Source organism: Aspergillus ruber (genome assembly GCF_000600275.1).
Source record: "Aspergillus ruber CBS 135680 unplaced genomic scaffold scaffold00005, whole genome shotgun sequence".
In the NCBI taxonomy this organism is placed as follows: domain Eukaryota; kingdom Fungi; phylum Ascomycota; class Eurotiomycetes; order Eurotiales; family Aspergillaceae; genus Aspergillus; species Aspergillus ruber.
In genome coordinates, this window is record NW_024467301.1 from 857025 (window position 1) to 878662 (window position 21638).

The window sequence follows — 21638 nt, forward strand, 5'->3', positions numbered from 1 at the left end:
GATATCTAACGGTGCTTCTCTATTCTAGTGCTACTATGGTACAATCCGGGGCAGCGGGAACGGATGAAAGGAGATGACGTCTGCCAATGAAAGTTCAACCCCGGACTCCATTAAATTCATCACATCTTCAGTCCAGTTTTTTTTTTTTTTTTTTTTTTTTTTTTTGGTCTGATAGTGTTTGTTAATTCGCTGTTCTTGAGTGAAGAAGCCATCTATATCAGATCTAAGCCGGTCGTCATTGGAGATCCCCCCACATTTCTATAAACCTTGAGTCTGTATAGCAGTTGCAGAGTTTTGGTAGCCGGGGTGCATATATACAGTAATCTTCTTTCCCAGTGTAGCCCTCTATATAACCCCCTATACTGCTCTATATTATTTTTATCTTCATATTCCATCTAATTTCATTAGTATTTTCAACGGATCGATCCAACCGAGGCTCATGGCTCTTGAAATGGTATTATCGTCCTGTCACTATCTCTGACCACACCATTACCATTCTTACCACCACAAACCCTCCCTTCCACCGCCCCGAACGGGGTGCGCGTGACCAGGTGTGACGATACTGTACGGTAACACTCGGTCGGTTGTGACGGAATTCGCTCCAACCGAGGCTCAAAGTGTTCCGCTTTAATTCTTGAGGACATCATCCCTCTTTCTGACCTTTCTTTTTTTAACCTCTTTTCTATTCCGGTCTGCTTCTTCATTCTTACGACACCCTTGACCTCAATTCCCCTTTTTCCTTGACCTCTTCTTCTTCTTTCCTTTGCCACCTTTCAAACAGAGGGATGTTCACGGCTGCTGCGCGGAGCCGTCTTTCCACCACCTTCACGCGGCAACGTCTTTCTCCTACTCCCTCTATTCTCGCCAGATCAGTGAGTACCTAGGATAGGACTGTAAAAGAGAGGAGTAGAGTATTGACTGCGAAACAGTCTCCCATCATGGCTCCTCGTCGCAATGCATCTTCCGTTCCTGAGGGTGAGTTTCCTAGGATCACATGTTTCCACCCAATCACCGGCATTAATGAATTCTAGGATACAAGGAGGACATCTCCAAAGGCAAGATGCTCCGTTTCGAAGACTCCCTTCCCCGTCTACCAGTCCCGTCTCTCGAGGAAACCGCCAAGCGTTACCTGAAATCCGTCCACCCCATCGTCACTGATGCCGAGTACGAGCGTACCAAAAAGGCCGTCGAGGCTTTCATCCGTCCTGGTGGCTCTGGCCAGACTCTACAGGAGCGGTTGTTGGCGCGCGCAGCGGACCCGAATTGCCGGAACTGGTTGACGGAGTGGTGGAATAACGCTGCGTACTTGGGATACCGGGACCCCGTTATCCCCTATGTTTCGTACTTTTATTCGTTCAAGGATGACCGAGCACGGCGCGAGCCTGCTAAGCGAGCTGCTTCCGTTGTTTCTGCTGCCCTGGAGTTTAAGAAGCAGGTTGATGATGGTTCGTTGGAGCCGGAGTACATGCGTGGCCAGCCTATGGCTATGGGCTCGTATGAGTACATGTTTAACTGCTCCCGTGTTCCTGGCGATGGTGTTGATGCGCCTCGCAAGTATGCTGCTAAGGACAGCGAGCATATTGTTGTTGTGCGCAAAAACCAGTTCTTCAAGGTGCCGACTGTTGTCAATGGCGAGCCCCTTAGCTTCTCTGAGTTCCAGAGACAATTTGAGCGTATCTATGAGATTGCGCAGCGCGCTCCCCCGGTGGGTGTCTTGACTGTTGCCAACCGCGACCTCTGGAACGATGCCCGGAAGCAGCTGCTGGCAGCCGATCCGGTCAACGAGCAGACTATTAAAGACATTGAGTCTGCTGGTTTCCTTGTCTGTCTCGACGATGCCACCCCCGTTACCCTGGAGGAGCGGGCCCACCAGTACTGGCACGGCGACGGCTGCAACCGCTGGTTCGACAAGCCGCTGCAGTTCATCATCAACGACAACGGTACTGCCGGTTTCATGGGTGAGCACAGCATGATGGACGGTAGCCCCACTCACCGCCTGAATGACGTCCTCAACTCCTTCATCTTCAACAATAAGATTGACCTTTCCGACAAGCCTGTCCGCTCCAACCTTGCTGACCCTCGCCCCATCGAGTTCAAAGTGAACGACGCCGTGCAGGAGTTCATCACTGCCGCCCATAAGGAGCACAGCCAGCAGATCGGCTCTCACGAGCTGGTCGTGCAGGCCTACCAGGGCTACGGAAAGGGTCTCATCAAGAAGTTCAAGTGCAGCCCCGACGCATACGTCCAGATGATCATCCAGCTCGCCTACTTCAAGATGTACGGCAAGAATCGCCCCACCTACGAGTCCGCCTCGACCCGCAAGTTCCAAGAGGGCCGTACGGAGACCATCCGTACCGTCTCGGACGACAGCACCGCCTTCTGCAAGGCCCACCACGACTCCTCCGTCCCGCGCGAAGAAGTCGTGCGTCTCTTCCGCACCGCTCTTGCCTCGCACACCAAGTACACCATGGACGCCGGCGACGGCCGCGGTGTCGACCGCCATCTGTTCGGTCTGAAGAAGCTACTCAAGGATGGCGAGCAGCTGCCTGATCTCTACCAGGACCCTGCCTACAGCTACAGTGGCTCGTGGTACCTGTCGACCAGCCAGTTGAGCTCGGAGTTCTTCAACGGATACGGATGGAGCCAGGTCATTGATGATGGATTCGGTATTGCCTACATGGTTAATGAGAACAGGTATGTCTTCACCTTCCCCCCTTCGCTCTATAGGAAAGAAAATGAAACTAACATGCAACAGCCTCAACTTCAACATCGTCTGTAAGCGCATCGGCGCGAACCGGATGAGCTACTACTTGAACGAGGCCGCGAATGACCTGCGGGACCTGCTGATGCCGGATCTTGCGGCTCAGGCTGAAAAGGCTAAGTTGTAAGCTTTTGTGGATGTATGATGAGTTAGGGATATGGATTAGCGTGTTGTATATATTATTATAGAATATACCTGAGGTGTATTTTCCTCATCTTTTTGATTCGGGGTTTTATCTAGTCGTATTTGTATGTGGTGTAGTGTGCTCCTTGTTCCTTGTAGTATTGCAGTAATAGTGGCCATGGATGTCATCTGCTCTTGTTAATGTAGGGATATGAATAGAACATGGATACGATGACTCGGTGATTTGGAGCCCAATCTGGACATGTTTGTTTATAGAATGGTCTATTAATAAGTAGGTGGTTTTTTCCGGTACTTGTTTCATATAGGCCAGGATAGGCTATGATGTATTTCCATAATCCTTGAGCAAGTGTACTTGGTATCATGTGTCAGGTGTCAGTGTTGGAAATATATCCGTACTACATTATGTGATCTAGATATTAAAGTAGAAAATTATGTTTGTGTTGATGTAGCAGGACCTATTGTATACGTACAAAAAACACTAATCAAACAGGGTATAATCATGTAGCCTAGTGATACTCTTCAGCCCGAACAAATCTCACCATATCATACTGGTGGTATCTGCTCACCTCTTCACCTTGTGGGCGTTTGTGAGACGCAAACACATGAATAGGGGGTACACAGATAACTTGTACAGCCAGGTTCGGGTTCATCTCACATGGCACATGGCGAACATGGGTATTTATTTGTGTATGTTGTACCGTTAGGTAGTATGGGATGGAATCTAGAAGGTGCCGCGGAGAATTGTTGATGCCAAATCTGGGGAAGATGGAATGATGTCATTAAGACCTTGTACACCGCCCTGTCTCTTTTTTTTTGTCTTGGTATCTTGTATTTTGCCTAAATCAAGTCTTGTCGACTACCGAGTCGGGCTGGATTTGGGACGCAACTTGTCGCTCTAGACGGGAAGAGAAATCGGTCCGATGTTAGCGTCGTGGTAATTACGGAGATAAAAAAAAAAAAAAATTAAATTCGGGGTGAGATGACAGTACTTTTCGGTCGGAAGGAGGAAGAAAAAGCAAAGAAAAAGACGACGAGAAAACCAAAATGCCGCATGCATGACTTACCTAAATCCCTGATTCGCTGACGCAACATCTGATTTTCTCGAGAAAGCATGGCTGCTTCTGCCTGATAGAAAGCACACTCATCTCTGCTGTTACTCCGAGACGCGGCGTTGTCACTGGTGCCCGCAAGTGCTTCCAGTCCTTCCGGGGGTCCGCGCAGATGGTGCAGGGAAGATTGCGGTCGGAGACTAGGGGAGGCGGCCTGACTAGACGGCCGAGACTGCCGACGACTGGAGAACGAGGGGGATACTAATTGGGTGGAAGTTCGGCCACTTGCCGTGGAGAGTGGCGGGATTGGTGGGAATGGCGTAGAATCGGAATGTGGGGTAGTCTCGTCGACAATAGTGGTTCCAGAGGACTGCGGTTGCTGCTGTTGCTGAAGTTGCTGGAGTTGGGTCTGCTGGGACCGAATCATCTGTAGCAGTCGGTTCTAATAACCAAAGTTAAACGGTCAGCGGTGCCGATGATTATTTCCACATGGATACTTATTAGACGAATAGCGCAAACTCAGAAGTGGGCAGGGGCCTGTCATACCACTTGAGCTTCCTGTTCTTGCTCGAGCTCCTGATGCAATTCTCCTAGTGAGGGAGTGCGGTGGTGGTGTGGATCGCCGGTGGTGGCCAAGATCGGACTGCCGCCATTGCTCGCACGGGTCCTGGACGAGGGCCGGGGATCGGATTCGCCAACGATAGAGTCGGCCATGTTTGGATTCAAGCCGGCCAATGCTGAACGACGATGTTCCGAGATAGACAGACGACTGCGCGGTGAACTACGCGGGGGAAGAGACGGTTCGCTGACAGGATCGTTCATGCCACAGGGAAATTAAGGTGATGTCAAGCTGTGGATACAGTAGATAACAGCGACGAGACTGCTTTCCTGGTTATAGAAACCGATGAATAAGAGGTGCAAGAGTAGTGAAGTTGACGAAGGTGAACCGGGCAGTAGTTTGTACGGAGTAGTATGTTGAAGCTGGAACTGACACAGCCGGATCCGGAAGGCGGTCAGACACGGAGCCATAAACAGGGACGGAAACCGGCCGAACCGGAACCGGCGAAGAAAAATGTCACGTGAAGATGGCTGGCAGTCGGAGAATATCATGCGATGACAATCGGTATGCCACTGAGTACGTGTACGGAGTGTGTACATAGTATGTGTTATGACTATGAACAGCATAGCATCTCGATCTACAGGGTACTCCGTAGCGCAGTCTGTTTCAGGAAAGTCACATGACGTAAGATGCCGGTCAACTCCGAGCCATCGGCCTGGTTTGCTGCAAGACGTCAATTTGTTGGTCCCTGTGACTTGGGTGGTCCATGGAATCTTTTACCCCGTACAACCCGGTGCAACAATGCATTTCTCTAGTAATCTATATGACTATTCCACGAGGTTCCTATCATGTTATGTAAATACTACTCACCTCTGTTGACCAGTCCGTTTCTGTTCCCAAACAGGGTAATCCGGAGATGCGCTCGACCGCCTACACTAAACCCGGGGTGGACCAATGCGGGTTGGAGTTGGTCTTGCCCGTGGGGAGGCAATAATGGCACTAACCAAACTCTGTTAGTCTGGTTTAGACCTTGGCATCCGTTCCTCTTGTTCGCCTTCCCGTGCTTGCGTTCCGTATTCAAAATTCGAAAGAAAACATCCGCCGTGGCAAAGAAATACTTTGTACCTGGAGGCTGTATGTTCGGCATACCGTTGCTCGTTGTTTACAGTTACAAATGTCCCTGTTTTAGTACTCATCTGTAGTACTATCGACACAAACAACGAGACTATAGCATAGGGCTACCGGCGTATTTTATTATATCCGTACTGCACACCCCGGAGTGTGTCTGTAATAATGACCTACAGTGGACCGTCGGTCAACCGTCGTATCGGCATGGGGCCGTTCCCCATACTTTCCCTATCGGGTAACCAGGTATCATTCACCACTGTCCTTTCCCAAATTATTTGAATTCATCCGCTTCGGGCTGTATTTATTATACGTCCCTTCCCCAACGTTCCTTTTTCTTCTCTTCCCTTCCCACCTTTCTTACTTTCCTCACTTTGTTTCTTCTTTCCCTCATCACTCACTGTCTTCCTTTTTCCCTTTTTTCCCTTTCACTTCTCCTCATCGTTCCTGATTGTCTTCTTGGAACTTCTGATTCCTGTCTCTAATTATCAGAGATAATCAGTGTGTCTCTTTCCTGCTGACTCTGTCAGCTCTGTGAGCTCTCTCATTTTGTTTCAGTCTTTTCAAAGACTCTGACATCTTGAGACTGCCCTCGTTTTCTCGTCTTTTCTCTCTATACAACCGAAACCATCGGTATGCCTCTTAACCATCCTCTCCCATTCCATCTATGGTTCTCTGTCTAACTAGTTCGAATTGACTTTAGGTGCAAGGCCATGGCGGGTGACCCTAAACTCTCCTCGGAGAAGCCCCGCGACAGCGAGACTTCCTCCACTCATGTGGACGCCATTCTCAACAACGCCCTCAAGGAAGACAATGCCGCCATTGATCCCTCGCACACCAATCAGCGTTCGTCGCTGGACAAGGTCCAGCGTACTCCATCCGACCCCAAGATTGAGCTCACCGAGGCCGACTGTTACGACCAGCTGGGCTACTCCTTCTCTTCGTTGAAGAAATGGACAATCATCATGGTCATCTTCATGGTCCAGGTCTCGATGAATTTTAATACTAGTCTCTACTCCAACGCCGTCGGGGGCATTTCTGAGGAGTTCAACGTCAGCAAGCAGGCTGCTCGTTGTGGTGCCATGATTTTCCTTGTCTTGTACGCCTTTGGCTGTGAACTGTGGGCTCCGTGGAGTGAGGAGCTTGGCCGCAAGCCTATCCTCCAAGCCAGTCTCTTTCTTGTCAACATTTGGCAGATCCCTGTTGCTATCGCTCCCAATTTCGCCACCATCATGGTTGGTCGGGCCCTGGGTGGTCTTTCATCTGCCGGCGGCTCTGTCACGCTTGGTATGATCGCCGACCTGTGGGAGGCTGATGACCAGCAGTATGCTGTGGCCTGCGTCGTCTTCTCCTCTGTTGCTGGTTCCGTCATCGGGCCTGTCGTTGGTGGTTTCGTTGAACAATTCCTCCCCTGGCGCTGGAACATCTGGATCCAGTTGATCTTTGGTGGTTTTGTCCAGGCTTTGCACTTCTTCTTCGTACCTGAAACAAGAACTAGCATCATGCTCGACAAGATCGCCAAGCAAAAGCGAAAGAGCGGCGAGGATCTTAATGTTTACGGCCCCAACGAACTGGTGCCCTACAGGGAGCGCTTCTCGGTCCGTGAGGTTCTTGCCACATGGATTCGTCCGTTCCGCATGTTCTTGACAGAGCCAATTGTCATGACTCTTTCGCTCCTCAGTGGATTCAGCGACGCTCTGATTTTCATGTTCATCCAGTCTTTCTCCTTGGTGTACGGGCAATGGAACTTTAGCGCCTGGGCTATTGGTCTATCCTTCATTCCCATCCTTGTCGGCTATTTTATCGCCTATGCATCATTCATTCCCGTGTTCCGTCGGAACAAGGCCCAGCGTCTTCGCTGGCCGGACGACGAGCGCACGCAGTACGAATCCCGTCTTTGGTGGTTGTTGTACACTGCACCTTGTCTGCCCATTGGTCTCTTCGGTTTCGCCTGGACCAGCTTGTCGAACATTCACTGGATTGGAAGCATGATTTTCGCTGCCATTGTCGGTATCGCTAACTACGCTATTTACATGGCTACCATTGACTATATGATCTGTGCCTATGGACCCTACTCCGCCTCGGCGACTGGTGGCAACGGCTGGGCCAGAGACTTTTTGGCTGGTGTTTTGACCGTGCCTGCTACTCCTTTCTACCAGAGTATGTTCTATCTATCCATTTTCCTTCCATTTAATTTTCCGTTACTAATGCATTTGTATAGATATTGGCGGTAAATATCACCTTGAATATGCGTCTACTATTCTTGGTAAGTTTCTTTTGCTATTTTTTGCCCTCGACCATCTTTTCTGACAACTACTTAGGCTGTATTTCTTTTGTTCTTGTGCTTGCTGTGTACGTCGTCTACTGGTATGGACCAGAACTTCGTAAACGCTCGCCATTCGCCCAACAACTGTCGGACGCCCGTGCCGAGATGCATCAACACATGGCTCAGGGACAGGGAGTTTCCCAGCTCAATTCTCGTGCCAACTCGTTTGTGAGGTCGCAACAAAACCTCCGCGTCCGACAGACCTTGGGAAGTCGCCAGAACAGTTACATCGCATCACGGGGTCCCTCCCAAGCCAACTCTCGCGTTGCCTCCCAAGCCAACTCCCGTGTTGCCTCTCGTCGCAACTCCCTGTCTTAAAAAGCTTCAATTACAGAACGTTAGATCCTTGCATTATGGCATGCTGTTTGACACGATTACGATTGAACGACCATCAGATGACGCTCGAGAGTACGAGTGTCAATGGAGGCCTGAAGTACTTGTTTTTTTCTTTTCTTTTTTTTTTTTTTTTTTGAACCCTTTCAAAGGAACATCATCTTGTGCATTTGGGTGGAGGAAAGGGACTGTTTTAAAACTTCATACCCCAATGTATTGCTAGTTTCTTCTTTCTATCTTCTTTTCTTTGTCTCTGATCTGGTCGATGGGAAGCTGCATGTGGGTGCTTAGTATTGAACCAGAGACCTGGATCGATATGCATACCCAATGCCTCTTTTCTCTTTTGACTGGTTCGGAAAGAGAAGCGAATTGAGCCACTGGCTAGACCAGTGGTAGCGTCTCTTCTGATTATTATGACTGGGTAATTTTTCTTTTTTTGCTTTATTTTCCTATTTGTGATGCAGATGTACTTTTGAAATGGCGACATTCTGCGGTGGTGTTCGGGCGCTTTGCTCGGGACGGCCCTTCGAGTAAAAGCTGAATCTACTGATGTTTTTTTTTTTTTTTTTTTTGCCCTTATTTATTTTGTCCTCATCGAAGGATAACCTAAGTACTGTGTAGTTGTACGGAGTAGACGGAGAGTTGCGTGGCGGGACCGCCAGATGATCCGGACCGATGACCTCTTCTGCAGCCATGACAGTCGGAATTTCGTCCATACGGATTGAGCAGCTGCATTACATTATTGCCTCTGCATTATGCAGCGTAGTATCATTCAACTTTCACGGTTTGCTCGTATCCAGGCAGTGCAGCCACTTCCCCGCATGTTCTGGACTGCGACGCGATCTTGTCCTCTTCGCGTTCCCACTGCTTCAACTTTCGTTGCTACGCATTCACCAATCCGGATGGCTTCATCGACCGGTCAGCCGTCTACCATTCGATTTTCCGAAGGAGAAGACACAGCACAGGTAACGGCAGGGTTGAACTCGCTACGACAACGTGGATGGCAGCTGGACCAGGATGGAATGGGAGTGACCAAGACCTTTTATTTTAAGGCATACTTCAAGGCAGTGGTATGCTTTCTCCCTTTTCCTCCCTTTCTTTCTCCATTCTCCTTTTCTTCTAGAGCTGATCGATGACTAGAGTTTTGTGAATGTGATTGCGGCTGAGAGTGCAGCCAAGAAACACCATCCGACTATCACCGTGGTTTGTGTTCCCTGGTATTCCCTGCCATTATTGCCTCCCTGGATGCACGTTTTGACCAATAATGGTATTTTAATTAGAGGTTCGGCTCGGTCGATGTACACTGGACGACGCATAATCCGCGGGGCCTCTCTCAGAAGGATGTGACCTTGGCAGAGCATTGCGAGAACGGAGCAGATTTAATAGGCGCCGTGAAACAAGGCGAGGGGCAGAAGTGCTATTGAGAGAGAGAGAGAGATATATATATATATATTGGAATTCGTTGTTTGATGTAAACATTTTGTTTCTTTTTTGGTAGAACTTTTTGAGAAACCTACCTGTTCGGTCTTTGTACTGAACATGGACCTGGTCCACATCACAGTGGGTAAAGCGTGGAGCAAATCTCGACTCCAGCCATCCACCTGGGCTGAAATCCCATTTTCGAGTTGGTCCGGGAGCATTAGAGAAATATTATATCTCGGAAATATATCGGGTTACCCGTTCGCTGAAGAACTTCGGTCTTGATATACATATCGCCGTGGAGTTTTGTCTGGACAAAAGGGGTAAAAGGCAAGTACATGACCCCTGAGTTATACGTCTCGTGCAACGATGATCCCTCGTGCTGACAGATTGATTGACAGATTGATAGACACAGGAAATTGACAAAGCGAGAAAAGGCAGCATATGTTGACTCCAGACCCAAACAATGCCATCCATCGGTTCACGGCCAGGTTCCTGACTCGAACCGGACGGCGCTCTCTTATTTAACACGTCCGTATTTGCTCTACCAGAAGTCCTCAGAGTATGCACCGTCCGCACCTCGAACCTTGTCTGCTCCACTCAGGGGTTCGCGATTGTTTCGTCTGCCTCAGGAACAGTTTCAGGATGTCGGGATCGCTGCTCGAAAGAGGAAAAGAATAAAAGAAGGCAGAAAGTTCTGCGCCAGGAACAATTGCCGGGTGTCTTGATGTTTTTGACTCCTGTCGTCGTGTCGTCCGGATCATCGCAGAACCAGCTCTCGACTCGAGTCGGCATTTTCTCACGCTCCACTCGGTAGCACTAACAAGATTAATTCGAATAAAAGCAAAGACAAAAAAGTACAGCGAACGGAGCACTCAACGGCCTCCCGATCAGCACCTCGTGCGCGCATTTTCCTCTTTTTTCCCTTTCTCTCTTCTCGTGTCTTTCGCTCTCCTTCTCTCTCGCTCTCTTTCTCCCGCACGTTCTCTTCTTTTACCTTCCGTTCTCTGTCTTTTTAAATTATTTTCCATTCGTTCGTGGCCAGTTCCCCGTCTGTCAGCTGACGCAGGTCGTCTCTCGCTCGGGAATCTATATTGCCTGTTTTTTTATAATATTAATATCCCAGATTTACCTATCATTCTTAATTACTATTTCCGCCCCTCAGGTGGGCTCTCTCGAACGAGGCGTTCTTCTGGGGATTATCAGGAGTGATCTCCCTTCAATCTCCGTCGTCTTGCTCTCCCGCGCTTCCATTCTCTCTTTTCCACCTTGTTCGATTCAGAACCTCGAGTGGTTCGGCAGCTTTTGTCGTCGTCGAGTTTGTGCGGCGCGTGTCTTTTCTGGGTCATCGAATGACCTTTGTCTCATTCTGAAGAGTCATTCATCCTGCATGACTTGATTTAATAACACCGGTCAACTACGAGTCACCGCTCTCTCGCGCATACGCTCCTTTATTATTTTGGTTCTTTTTTATTTTTATTTTGACGCCTGCGATTTCTTGTTTTATATAATACCCTTCCTCTCATCTGACAATCCTTTCGAATCTGAGTTGCAATTGTGTGTGGACGCCGGGTTCTAGAATCACACTATACAAGCAAACAGTATTGGAACGTGGAGGATCAGATAAGATGGCCTTGAATATACAACCCCCTCACCCTTCGGTCAGCGAACGCAGAGGCCAACGACTGGCACCACTGCGGACCGACTTCGGCCAGACCAATTTCAGTCGTCCAACAGCCCGTCCTGCGCCGGCCAACCGCCCTCGACCAAACGAATATGTCAGTGCCAATGGTGAGGCCATGGAGAAGGTTCCCTTGAATCCACCAAAGCGCCAGTCATCCAAGCCCAGCTTGCGCAGCCTCTTTGGCCGCGACAAATCAGCACGCAAGCCAGCCCATGACCACAAACTCGCCGAGATTGACGAGGTGCATCCCACGGGCACCAATGCCAACATCGATGCCAGTACCACCAAGATTAATCTTAATAACAATAACCACACAATAACAGCGATACAACCCGACGTGCCATTATCGCCAAACATTTGTAACACGCCCAAGACCGCGGTCTCGACGCCTACCCTTGTCACATCGCCCACGTCCGCAGCTGAGCTGCCTACGCGAAACAAGCTTCCCCCGTCTAAACCGCTGCCCCCGAAGCCAAGCGAGGAGGATAAACCACCGGGCCGAGATCTGGGGTGGAAACCACCGCCATTGTTCCAGGCCTACCCGCAAGCTATCAAACATAGTACCCTTCCGGCCCCGACGCTGTCAGCTGACGCTATCTTACGTGCGCATGCTACTTCCAAGGGCGGTGTGTCGCGCGAGGATGAGAATGTGGGCGCCTTGTCACAGCAAAAAGAAGACACACGCGAAGAGGCTGCGGCTAGGAAGAAAAAGGAGGACAAAGAGAGGAAGCATCTGCGGTCACTCTCGGAGACAATTGGCAAAACGGAGTGGACTCAGAAGGTTTATGTCGTGACTACTTCAGGGTATATTCTGCAATACTCTGGGGATGGGAAATATGACCGACTACCCGAGAAAATGCTCCTTCTAGGCCCCAAATCGGTGGCATTTGCTAGTGACGCTATCCCAGGGAAGCATTGGGTCTTACAGGTGTCGCAAGGCCCAGATGGATCTGAAGCTCCTGCCCCTACGGATGTGCCTCGTCCGTTGCTGACACGATTGGGTTTCCATCGCTCGTACACACGGAGATTGACTCAAAGTTTTCTTCTGACCTTCAACGATCCCGACGAATTGAGCTCTTGGCTGCTTACCGTTCGAGCCCAGATCGAGGCTCGTGGGGGTAAAAAGTATGTTTCGGAACGAGTGTTTGATGATGGGATGGAGCAGCAACTCCGGTCGAAAACCAGCGTGCGACAATTGGTGAAGCGAGACCCTAATCGATTCTCGAACCTGTACTTGCAACCGCAGAATGAGAGCCAGTCAGAGGGGGATTCCCGTCGGAGTTCCTATGTGTCCAATAGCAACCGCCATTCGATGGTCTCCACGGCCGCGACTGATGTGGGAACACCCCAGGCTGCTGGAAACATCGCCTCGGGGCGTTTCTATGCTGCCACCACCGTCACGGCAACGACATCGGGAACGACTACGACGGCGACGGCAATCCCCCCGCGGGATGCTACTAGTTCACCTGCGATGCGCCATCATGATTCAGAAAATGTCACGTCACCTCCTCCGCGTGAAGCCACACTGAGTCCCGTCCTGACAAGCCCGAAGAAACGACGATCGATGGCATACATATCCACACAGCCAGCGGAACCTCTCCAACCGGATGTCTCACAGTTACCTCGATCTCAATCGACAGCACCAGATCCTTCCTTTCGAAGTGTATCGCCGCCAGCGCCCAACTTCAGCGTTCCATCTTTCAGTAAGCGCTTCGCAGCCAGGACCGCAATGAACAATATCCCTCCATTGCAACTGGCTTCCCTTCAACAACCGGATGACCAGAACGAGGATGACTTCGACGTTAATGCCATCGCATCGTTCCCGTCTCCCCCGCAATCTCCCGTGCGCAGTCTATCCAGCATGAGCCGCAATGACCCAAATGATCCCCATGGAATAGTCTCTCGCCAGAGCAGCATGAACCAAAGGCGACCATTGCGCGTATCTCCCTCACAGGACTCACTGGTGACATGCGAATCGACAGCACAACAAAGCTATGAGCGCAAGCCATCAACGGCCATAACCCGCCCTCCACGAGGCAGCATATCAACAATCAACAGCACACCACGCCCCTCAAGACCAATTAGCATCGTCTCCTCCGTCGACGCCCTCTCAAACGGTGACATCCAATCTTCGCAATTACCACCAACCCACTCCACCCACTCCCGCCGTGACCCCCAAAAGAGCCGCACCTCCGTCCTCTATCCAACAAACACCACAAACGCCACCCACTCCTATTCCACCATGCCCAACGTTTCGCGCCGAAAATCCATGCCCGGACTCGCAGTCGGACCCCCCTCAGTCCCACCACCAAACTGTCCCCTCCCCAAGATCCCCTCACCGGTCCCCATTGACCCCTCTGCTGCGGACACGGCGCTTCCGATGTCGCCGCGGTCATGCAAGAGTCCGCCGCCGGTAAACGGGCATGGACTGAGGAAGATCAAGGAGAGGAAGAGTTCTGTCGGGGTAGTGGGGCATTCGCATTCGCACTCGTCGCGGTTTTCATTGGGCATGAGGAGTATCTCTTCGTCGGCAAGGTAGTGTCAACATTCCTTCGCTTTCCTCTTGTCGTTCCTTTTGGCTTTGGGCTATCATATCATATTTAACATATACCCTCCTTCAAATTCTTCATTATATTTTCCTTTTATGTATAAGGGTTCTAATTATTTACTGGCTTGTTTTCTCATTCTTGAAGCATTTCGAAGTCCACGACTTGATACACGGACTGGCTGGATTTTTCATTTTCATACTATATACCTTCTACAGCGATGCATTGATTGTCTTTTCTTTTCTATGTCTTATATGACTTCTCTGGAGGATGGATATATTTATTGATTCATTGAGTGACTGATCGAGTGTATTGTATTATATTCATTTCATGACATGCTGGATGTATGTATATACCTGGATTTTTGAGAAAAAGATTCTTTGGGTGGATTCGTGTTCTTGTTCGAGTTTGCATTTCGCTCGTCTTGTACCATGGTAACAATACCATCACTTTAGATGCCGAGAGGTGGAGTATTTGTCTACATTAAATTTTGACCATTCTAACCCTAGATCACATTGAACTTGAAGAATATAACGTAACATACAAAACCCGATAAGCGACCCAGTCATGCCAGAAACGAAGAAAAGATGCAAACGGTATCCGATAACGAGTCGCTGTTTAGCGTGGGAAATGAAGAAAGCGATAAAACACGGAAAAGAAAAGAAGGATAAAGCGCAATCACTCATCCGCCTCTTCCACCTTCGGAGCTAGATCGCGCTTCACGGTACCTGAAGTATCCGCGGCTGGTGTCGCGGTAGTCGTGGCCGATGTTGTCTCGTTGGTGGCTGTTTGGGGCGCTTCGCCTTTGACGGATTTCTTGGACTTCTTTTTCTTGGTCTGGGATATAGATTAGCATGGGTCACAACGCACAAGAGAAAATCAGCCTACCTCTTGCCATCCCCACAAAGGCTTGAAACTGTCAAAGAACCCAACGTCCTCGAACAAGTTCGGGAAGAGCCACAGACCAGGCGGTACCGCAAACACCGTGATGCAGAACAGAATCAGACGGAAGATCGACATGGCGAAGAACAATCCCAGCAAGCCCATCATGCCCACACTCAGATACCACACTCCCTGTCGCAACATCATAGGCCACAGCGGGAAAAGAACCACAGCGAAAATACCAGCCACAACGGCCGCGGCCATAGCCTTCTGCTTCCATTGCGGCCCTTCATAGAGCCAGACGTAGTGCATCATCGAATCGGTTTCTTGGTGCTGTTCGATTTTCACGGTCCAAAGTCCCTTCACTCGGTTCTTGGGCTTCGCGTGGTTGTGGCCCGCGTGCGGGTCGACCTTGGAGACTCGGAGAGCGAGGAGCGAGAGCGGGAGGAGCTTGAAAACGTTCTCTGCGGAGGCGCGGTCTGTCACAGGGGGGAGGAGGGAGTTCTTCTTTGCGGCGGCTTTGGCGTAGGCGGGGGATTCAATCGCGCGAATTGCACGTTTCACTTTACCTCAGTTAGTATCCAACTGTTTTCTTTGTCCCCTCATCAGGGCCGATATACCTTTGAACATATCTTTCCGCTGCCCATCCATAATACACGTCCTAGGCTTAAGATTCTGCGACCGCAGAAACTGTGCAACAGCAACAGCCTTCGGATCCGGCGGGTTATTAGGGTTCACCGGTACCTGCGTAGTAGTCTGCTGCTGACCCGGCTGCTGCGTCGGAGGCCGTGTCGACGGTTGACCCTGTTGCTGCAGCTCCAACTGCTTCTGGTGGGCGGCGATAGCGCGCGCTCTGAGCTGCGCGAGATACTGTTCCGTGGTAAGGCCATGCTTTTGTGCCTCTCCGGCCAGTTGCTCGCGCTGTTGCTGGGCGAACTGCTCGGGGGTCAGTCCTCGTTTAGCGGCTTCGGCGGCGAACTGCTGCTGCATGGCAGCGATTTGCTGGGGGGATGGGCCGCCAGGAGTGGCCATGGTGGAAAGATGATTTAGGACGGGCCTAATCTGGAGAGGTTTTGGTGGTGGGAGAGAACTCGGGACGTGTGGAAGGGAAGACGTATTGGTACTAATTAAAGACTCGGGTCGATCTCAGCGATGGACGGAGAAGTGGCCAGATGGTGTTTGCTTTGTTTGTCTTCTGCTTCGAATGGGGTAAAGGCGCTGCTCCGCCTTGTTCGTCAGGCTGAATTGACGACTTCTCTTCATCGCACTGCCGGATTATCCCCATATTGTTATTACTGTTGCGGTTACTATTATTATATGCTCCCTATGGCACGGTGATTGGCAGATTGGACGATATCTGCGATGTTGCTTGACTGCGCCCCATAGCCCCTATCTCTAAGACTCTGTCCATGACCCTGAGGTATGACCCTGATAGCTCCCTTGTAAACGCTACATGGGTGGCTACGTTGCTGGCAAGTCTCTCTGCTCTCCCTTGCACAGTAATCTGGTATTGACTTTGCTTCCATGTAGAGCGAGAGAGATGCGGCTGGTCAAATCCCCATCAACTTCGTGACGCACCCGGCCGTGTCGCTAAGGGCAGCATGTTTCGCGGACAACGTATTCGATGAGACTTCCACTGCGAAATGTATATCAAATTTATTAGCAGTAGGGTATCGTCGGCTACTGGTCGATCTTTATTGGTCCGCTGAGCGACGATCATGGTCATTCTGCCCGGTGTCTGTCCCTGCAAACGCAGCGACAGATAGCTCCATAACCACTGTGAATAGCTCAGCCGGGTCGCAACTATACCAACTGGGCTCGTATCAGTGCTCTGAAGATCTTGGTGTCTCTGGCATGATTGATATACTGCGTGGCTACTTTGAAAATAACACATCCCAGCTGAATGTGTACCTTTCGTTTGTCATATTCAGTCTTCATGCGGCTGCCAGTGCATCCGCGCCGAATGAGCCGGCTCCAGCAGTATCTGGTGCGCAATTGCCGAGTAACAATGAACGCCTTGGAAATCTACTCGAAGACAGCTTAGGCGAATATATCTATAATCCATCGCAACTTGCGGAAGAGCGGAGCAATTTGAATAACTCATGGTACCGGGTGACCGATGGTTACGAGCCTATAACGGAGTATTTCACGATTTATGAAGATGCAAAGGGTAGGCAGAGCACCCCAGATGGTTGGCCATGCTCCAAGTACGTGCAGCTTGCAAGAGAACGAAGGATCCTTTTTGGATATGGGGATATCGACCCGCAAATCAAGGGTTATAACCTGGGTAGCGACAGCGTGTTGTTTCCTCCGTCTTATTTGACCGATTTCGTGGATGTCTCTTCAGCGGTTGACGGCAGTCTGGACACGGGATGCCTCTACGACTCTGACGCTTATTTGGTCTCTCAGGTTAATTCGTCATGGGCAGTGTCGACTCGGATCCCAGTTCCTTCGACAAACAGCTCAGTGACATTGGGACAATTGTCAAGTATAGTCACAAACCTAACAGCTTGTGGCCTATCACCCAACCTCAACGATACCCTCCTCAATGCCACAGCGGACAACGACGTTGAAACATACAGAAATATATCACTATCTGCTTCCTGGGCCTGGTCCGCCGGACAACCGCAAGATTCCATAGATGATCAAGATGGTGACCCCAAGGAACGATGCGCAGTATTTGACCTATCAACCAACGGTCACTGGGCAGCCATCGGCTGCGGTGAAGACCGCTATGCAGCTTGCCGCGTCGGCAACCTCCCATTCACTTGGAAACTGTCCACGAAGAAGACATCTTACGGAAATGCTGAACGCGCTTGCCCCGAAAACACCACGTTCTCTCTCCCGCGCACGGGGCTCGAAAATACCTACCTCTACCGTTATCTTCTTTCCTCACAATTAGGGTCGAACGGTACCCTGGACGTTTCCTCCAAAGACAGCATGCGTCAAGTCTGGCTAGACTTCAACTCGTTGGACATCGCATCTTGTTGGGTTAGCGGTGGCCCTGATGCTAATTGTCCGTACGCGTCGGATCCGCAGCAGTTAGAGAAGCGGACGGTTCTGGTTGCTACAATTTGGGGGATTGTCATTTGTGTTGTTGCTGCGCTGACGCTGTTCGTCAAATGTAATGCCAATCGGCGGAACTCGCGACGACGGAAGAGAGTTATTGAAGGCTGGGAGTATGAGGGTGTCCCATCTTAATAGTAGAATTGAACCACGCTAGCATGACATAAATGTACAGTCAGTAAGTCACTTTTCGGGCGTCATGTTCATCGCTGCTCTGTGCATGAAACCAGGGAAACTCTCCGGACAGGCTGTTGCTGTCAGTGGTTAGAAGAGCACAGGCAGGTAGCAGTGTGTACCAGAAAATCGGCAATGCCATAGAGGTGTTACGTTTAGGACCATCATTTCGAATCATTACTCACTACGTGGAATGTCAAATATATATACTAATTTATTATGGTGATACCAGCTGCTTTCCGGAGGCCCGACTCCTGGATATGTATATAAGGAATATCATTCGCTCATCTTATACATAGCATTTCTAGTAGCCCAATTTCATATATCTCTCTTTCCAGACAATGATGTTCAGTCAATTGCCATTTGAGCTCGTCAAGGCTGATCCAATGCCCCCAACAAATACCATATCCTTTTGCTCCTCACTGCGCTGTCTAACAGTCTGTGGCAGAGGGAAGAAGAATCCAGCCATGTTTTTGACTGCAGATATTAACAGCAAATCTTCCACTTGCGTAGAAAGGGCTTGAATATAGCACACTGGTGCTACTTTTAAAAAGTCTTATAGTTATCTTAGTTTGCTGCCGAGCCAAAAGCACACGCTCTCTATACTTGGTGCATTGCATTCTATGAATATACACTACAAATACTCATTTTGCCCAGAAAGGTTGAATGTCATTGAAAAACTCGAGTAGTAGCGAGACACTTGATCCTATATAACACCGATATGCTAACAGAGAAGAGAAACATAATAGCCTAGAAATTCTGGCGACGGTCTCCAAGAGTAAGATTACAATATCGAAATAAAAATGATCATTCAATATTTTCCAAGGATCAAACTACCTAAGTTATTATTCTACACAGACAAACAAGATGGGGAGTATCTAAAACAGAAAGAAATCATCGCTACATGTTCCATCATAAGTAAGAAGGGTAAAAAATATCCAAGTCAACGTAACAAGAAGGGAATATAAAAATCAATCATCACAGTCCAGCAAACTTTGCCCAACCAGCCGCACGAATCGGTTTTTTATGCTCGGGCTCAGTTCCCGGACGTCCAGCATTAACCATTGTGCCGCTTCTACCTTCCTCAGCTATCTTTCCGCTGACATCGCGGCGACGACCGACTCCAATTCCCAGGCCAGCGATATAGTTCCCGTATGACGACAGGCCGGCTGAAGAAGCTCCTGGGTTACTGCGTGGACCGAGGATGTCCGCGCCGGAGTTGCTAACCACACGACCCTTGCGATCGTTTTCGTCCGTGCTCTTAGGAATAGCGGGAGTCCCTTCGTTGTCAATATCGTCGTCGCTAACGTGGTCGTCCTGACGGAGTGTGTTGTAGGAATTCATTTTCCTGGACTTGCTGTTTTTCTTTTGAAGCTTACTCTTCTTCCTCAACGGTGCGTTCTGCTCACTAACATCGCGGTCACCTCGGACGGAGACGTTCGGGTTGCTTTCCAGTTCGCCGTAGTAGCGGCCAGTCTTTTTCTCGGGACTTTCGCCTGGAGGAGGGGAGTTGGAGCGTAGGATGGCTGCTGGTGACAGGTTAGGAACGTCGGTGAGAGCGTGGCGGCCATTGGGAGGTTTAGACGTGGTATCTTCGTGTAGGTTGTTGCGAGAAGTCAGCGGGGTGGGTGGGTTCAATGCCAAAGGATTGAGCAGCTGTGAAGTAGCTGGATCCTCAAGTTCGTCCTTCATGTCATAGTCCTCATCGCTCAGGTGGTCATCGGGGTAGATGTTAATTGGCTCATCTCCCAAGTCCCGTTCAACGTCATCGTACAATCCATTTTCTTGAGGGTAATCATCCAAATGTTCGTCATCATTGCCGTAGTGCTCATGCATGGCGAGTGATTCATACTCTCCATGAACGTCTTCCCTGATAGCCTCATCAATGTTCCATCCATACCCCTGAGCGCTAACCCAGTTGGGGGCACTGTCGGTAGAGGCTGTGGTGTTGGAACGACTGTACATAGATGATATGTCACGATGAGCCATGTTTTCGTTCTTGGTGTTCTCTGACTGGGGTACCTGAAGGTTGTCCAACGGTGATGGGGAGCGTGACGGGTACGCGATCCAGTTGTCCGACATGGGACTCACGGTTTTCGATCTATCCGAGATGCTAGCCGGGTAAGGGCCCTGGTTAGGAACATTGAGATGCATAGGTGGGGTCGGTCGGTTCGAAAGGTTGTCAAGGTCCTGCGTTGGCATCTGGGAGATTTGCACCGGTTTCCTGGGAATGACATTGCCTTGCTGGGGCCTTGGCTGGAATTGCAAAGGCTTAGGGGTAGGGTCAGCATAGGGCAACTCGTCCGGGTGCATAAAAGGTCCTTGTGACAGTCGGTTGTAGTTTGTATTGAAGATGAACTCATTTAACCCATTGCCAGAAGATGGGTGTCGGCTGTGCATCGAGAATGGCATATTACGAGGAGAGCCGATGAGCGGATCATCCATTCCAATACCCGAATCCACAGTCGACTGGCTGAGATGCTTTTCGGCGATCTCAGACTTGGTTCGTTTATGAGGTCGGGCAGTCAGGTTATCCTCCAAGGGGTTCATATCCGGTGGAAGTCGCGTAATCCGACGGAAGACGATAGCCAGAAACATGGAGATCCCAAACGAGACGGCATGCAACGCCCCGCTGGCAACACTAATGATAAAGTTGACGTTGGCAATCAGGTGCGGTATGCCATTGGTGTCGCCCAACAAAGTTCCCCAATTGTATGCAACATTGGCATACTCGATGTACGAAATGTATGCCCCAAAAACATAGAACGGCACGAGGCCAAAGTCGATCGTTGAGGCGAACACGTTGTAATTGGCCTGGGTTCCAGGTGGCTTTCCGATGGGTGAACGGGAAAGGTGGTAAATACCGTAGAGGGTGTGAAGGATTGCTACCGCGGGCTGTACGGATGCCAATTAACACTTGTCATGTAAAGCCATAGACTCACGCACTTACCCCGGCACGGATGATCCAGACAATGCTTGCTGGAAGGTTTGTAATAATAATAGCACAAAACAGAGCCCCAGTCGCGCCGAGCAGAGCTAGCACGCGCAAACCTAGTTGAATACGACGCCCATTAAACACCCAGCCCTTCGTCTTGGGGCTCATAGGGGCCCATTGGGATCTCGCACGAGGAACATTAGGGTACGCCTGCATCGCGTCAATAGTCAGCCAATCTGCACGAGCCACGATGACAACTCTCCGCGACCACGAGGGAACCTACATTGTTGGTAGGTGCGTTCAAATTAATCAACGGGCGACTCGGCTTGGACTTTATCGAACCTCCTCTGGCCCAGCTAGTTTCCGGTACATCATTCGGGATCAAAGGACGGTCGGTAGGGCCAACAAAGCCCTGGGCAGCAGGACGGCTAAAAAAGAGCGAAGCGAACGATCTGCCCATGATCGCGATGGAATGGAGCTTATCGCAGCATCCACGCGAGCCAGCAGAAACGATCGGAATGCCGAACTTTGACAGATAAGATCAGGTATGGAGATGACAGGAGAGCAGAACCATGGAATGGAAGAGACTGGAATGTGGGAATGGAAGAATGAGAGTGGACAGTAGTAGTGGTGAA

At 50.1% G+C, this 21638-nt stretch overlaps 8 protein-coding genes across 8 annotated transcripts; 5 read left to right on the plus strand and 3 right to left on the minus strand.

Annotated features, from left to right (window-relative positions):
- The first annotated feature begins 491 nt into the window (after positions 1-491).
- EURHEDRAFT_409957 (carnitine O-acetyltransferase CAT2) lies at positions 492-2990 on the plus strand. Its single transcript, XM_040781247.1, has 4 exons — positions 492-872; positions 930-975; positions 1032-2694; positions 2756-2990. The coding sequence occupies exons 2-4, from the start codon at positions 939-941 to the stop codon at positions 2886-2888; spliced, it is 1833 nt and encodes a 610-aa protein (XP_040641418.1). The 5' UTR covers positions 492-872; positions 930-938; the 3' UTR covers positions 2889-2990.
- Positions 2991-3314: 324 nt separating this feature from the next.
- On the minus strand, positions 3315-5115 carry EURHEDRAFT_409958 (uncharacterized protein). Its single transcript, XM_040781248.1, has 3 exons — positions 4501-5115; positions 3970-4396; positions 3315-3800 (listed from the first exon to the last, which is right to left on the minus strand). The coding sequence occupies exons 1-3, from the start codon at positions 4774-4776 to the stop codon at positions 3748-3750; spliced, it is 756 nt and encodes a 251-aa protein (XP_040641419.1). The 5' UTR covers positions 4777-5115; the 3' UTR covers positions 3315-3747.
- Positions 5116-6351: 1236 nt separating this feature from the next.
- Positions 6352-8282, plus strand: EURHEDRAFT_450806 (putative MFS multidrug transporter; the record flags this gene model as incomplete). Its single annotated transcript, XM_040783904.1, has 3 exons — positions 6352-7798; positions 7860-7904; positions 7960-8282. The coding sequence occupies 3 exons, from the start codon at positions 6352-6354 to the stop codon at positions 8280-8282; spliced, it is 1815 nt and encodes a 604-aa protein (XP_040641420.1).
- Positions 8283-8933: 651 nt separating this feature from the next.
- Positions 8934-9735, plus strand: EURHEDRAFT_409962 (4a-hydroxytetrahydrobiopterin dehydratase). The gene is made up of 3 exons (XM_040781249.1): positions 8934-9367; positions 9438-9500; positions 9578-9735. Exons 1-3 carry the CDS (start codon positions 9053-9055, stop codon positions 9719-9721), a joined length of 522 nt encoding a protein of 173 aa, XP_040641421.1. The 5' UTR covers positions 8934-9052; the 3' UTR covers positions 9722-9735.
- Positions 9736-11344: 1609 nt separating this feature from the next.
- EURHEDRAFT_435299 (peptidase family M20/M25/M40 protein) lies at positions 11345-13285 on the plus strand (the record flags this gene model as incomplete). The annotated part of the gene is made up of 2 exons (XM_040783439.1): positions 11345-11678; positions 11724-13285. Coding segments are annotated over 2 exons (1896 nt in total), but the record flags the coding sequence as incomplete, so codon positions are not given.
- A 1339-nt stretch (positions 13286-14624) lies between these two features.
- EURHEDRAFT_450778 (Sec62 family protein translocation protein) lies at positions 14625-15860 on the minus strand (the record flags this gene model as incomplete). Its single annotated transcript, XM_040783902.1, has 3 exons — positions 14625-14783; positions 14835-15391; positions 15449-15860. The coding sequence occupies 3 exons, from the start codon at positions 15858-15860 to the stop codon at positions 14625-14627; spliced, it is 1128 nt and encodes a 375-aa protein (XP_040641423.1).
- Positions 15861-16077: 217 nt separating this feature from the next.
- Positions 16078-18405, plus strand: EURHEDRAFT_409969 (Lectin C-type domain protein). The gene is made up of 2 exons (XM_040781250.1): positions 16078-16300; positions 16359-18405. The coding sequence occupies exons 1-2, from the start codon at positions 16238-16240 to the stop codon at positions 18027-18029; spliced, it is 1734 nt and encodes a 577-aa protein (XP_040641424.1). The 5' UTR covers positions 16078-16237; the 3' UTR covers positions 18030-18405.
- Positions 18406-18873: 468 nt separating this feature from the next.
- Positions 18874-21618, minus strand: EURHEDRAFT_521471 (uncharacterized protein). Its single transcript, XM_040786843.1, has 3 exons — positions 21287-21618; positions 21019-21213; positions 18874-20963 (listed from the first exon to the last, which is right to left on the minus strand). Exons 1-3 carry the CDS (start codon positions 21461-21463, stop codon positions 19047-19049), a joined length of 2289 nt encoding a protein of 762 aa, XP_040641425.1. The 5' UTR covers positions 21464-21618; the 3' UTR covers positions 18874-19046.
- Positions 21619-21638: the final 20 nt, after the last annotated feature.

What these genes read in the sequence shown, in the direction of transcription:
- EURHEDRAFT_409958 (XM_040781248.1), bottom strand. Translation starts at nt 4,776, where the DNA reads ATGAACGATCCTGTCAGCGAACCGTCTCTTCCCCCGCGTAGTTCACCG. An exon ending in AAGAACAGGAAGCTCAAGTG is followed by an intron (nt 4,397 to 4,500) that starts GTATGACAGGCC and finishes TTTGGTTATTAG; the next exon opens with AACCGACTGCTACAGATGAT. An exon ending in TCAGCGAATCAGGGATTTAG is followed by an intron (nt 3,801 to 3,969) that starts GTAAGTCATGCA and finishes CTTCCCGTCTAG; the next exon opens with AGCGACAAGTTGCGTCCCAA.
- EURHEDRAFT_409957 (XM_040781247.1), top strand. Translation starts at nt 939, where the DNA reads ATGGCTCCTCGTCGCAATGCATCTTCCGTTCCTGAGG. An exon ending in TGCATCTTCCGTTCCTGAGG is followed by an intron (nt 976 to 1,031) that starts GTGAGTTTCCTA and finishes AATGAATTCTAG; the next exon opens with GATACAAGGAGGACATCTCC. An exon ending in TACATGGTTAATGAGAACAG is followed by an intron (nt 2,695 to 2,755) that starts GTATGTCTTCAC and finishes AACATGCAACAG; the next exon opens with CCTCAACTTCAACATCGTCT.
- EURHEDRAFT_521471 (XM_040786843.1), bottom strand. Translation starts at nt 21,463, where the DNA reads ATGGGCAGATCGTTCGCTTCGCTCTTTTTTAGCCGTCCTGCTGCCCAG. An exon ending in TGAACGCACCTACCAACAAT is followed by an intron (nt 21,214 to 21,286) that starts GTAGGTTCCCTC and finishes GACGCGATGCAG; the next exon opens with GCGTACCCTAATGTTCCTCG. An exon ending in TCTGGATCATCCGTGCCGGG is followed by an intron (nt 20,964 to 21,018) that starts GTAAGTGCGTGA and finishes GCATCCGTACAG; the next exon opens with CCCGCGGTAGCAATCCTTCA.
- EURHEDRAFT_409962 (XM_040781249.1), top strand. Translation starts at nt 9,053, where the DNA reads ATGCAGCGTAGTATCATTCAACTTTCACGGTTTGCTCGTATCCAGGCA. An exon ending in AGGCATACTTCAAGGCAGTG is followed by an intron (nt 9,368 to 9,437) that starts GTATGCTTTCTC and finishes ATCGATGACTAG; the next exon opens with AGTTTTGTGAATGTGATTGC. An exon ending in ACCATCCGACTATCACCGTG is followed by an intron (nt 9,501 to 9,577) that starts GTTTGTGTTCCC and finishes TATTTTAATTAG; the next exon opens with AGGTTCGGCTCGGTCGATGT.
- EURHEDRAFT_409969 (XM_040781250.1), top strand. Translation starts at nt 16,238, where the DNA reads ATGACCCTGAGGTATGACCCTGATAGCTCCCTTGTAAACGCTACATGG. An exon ending in CATGGGTGGCTACGTTGCTG is followed by an intron (nt 16,301 to 16,358) that starts GCAAGTCTCTCT and finishes GCTTCCATGTAG; the next exon opens with AGCGAGAGAGATGCGGCTGG.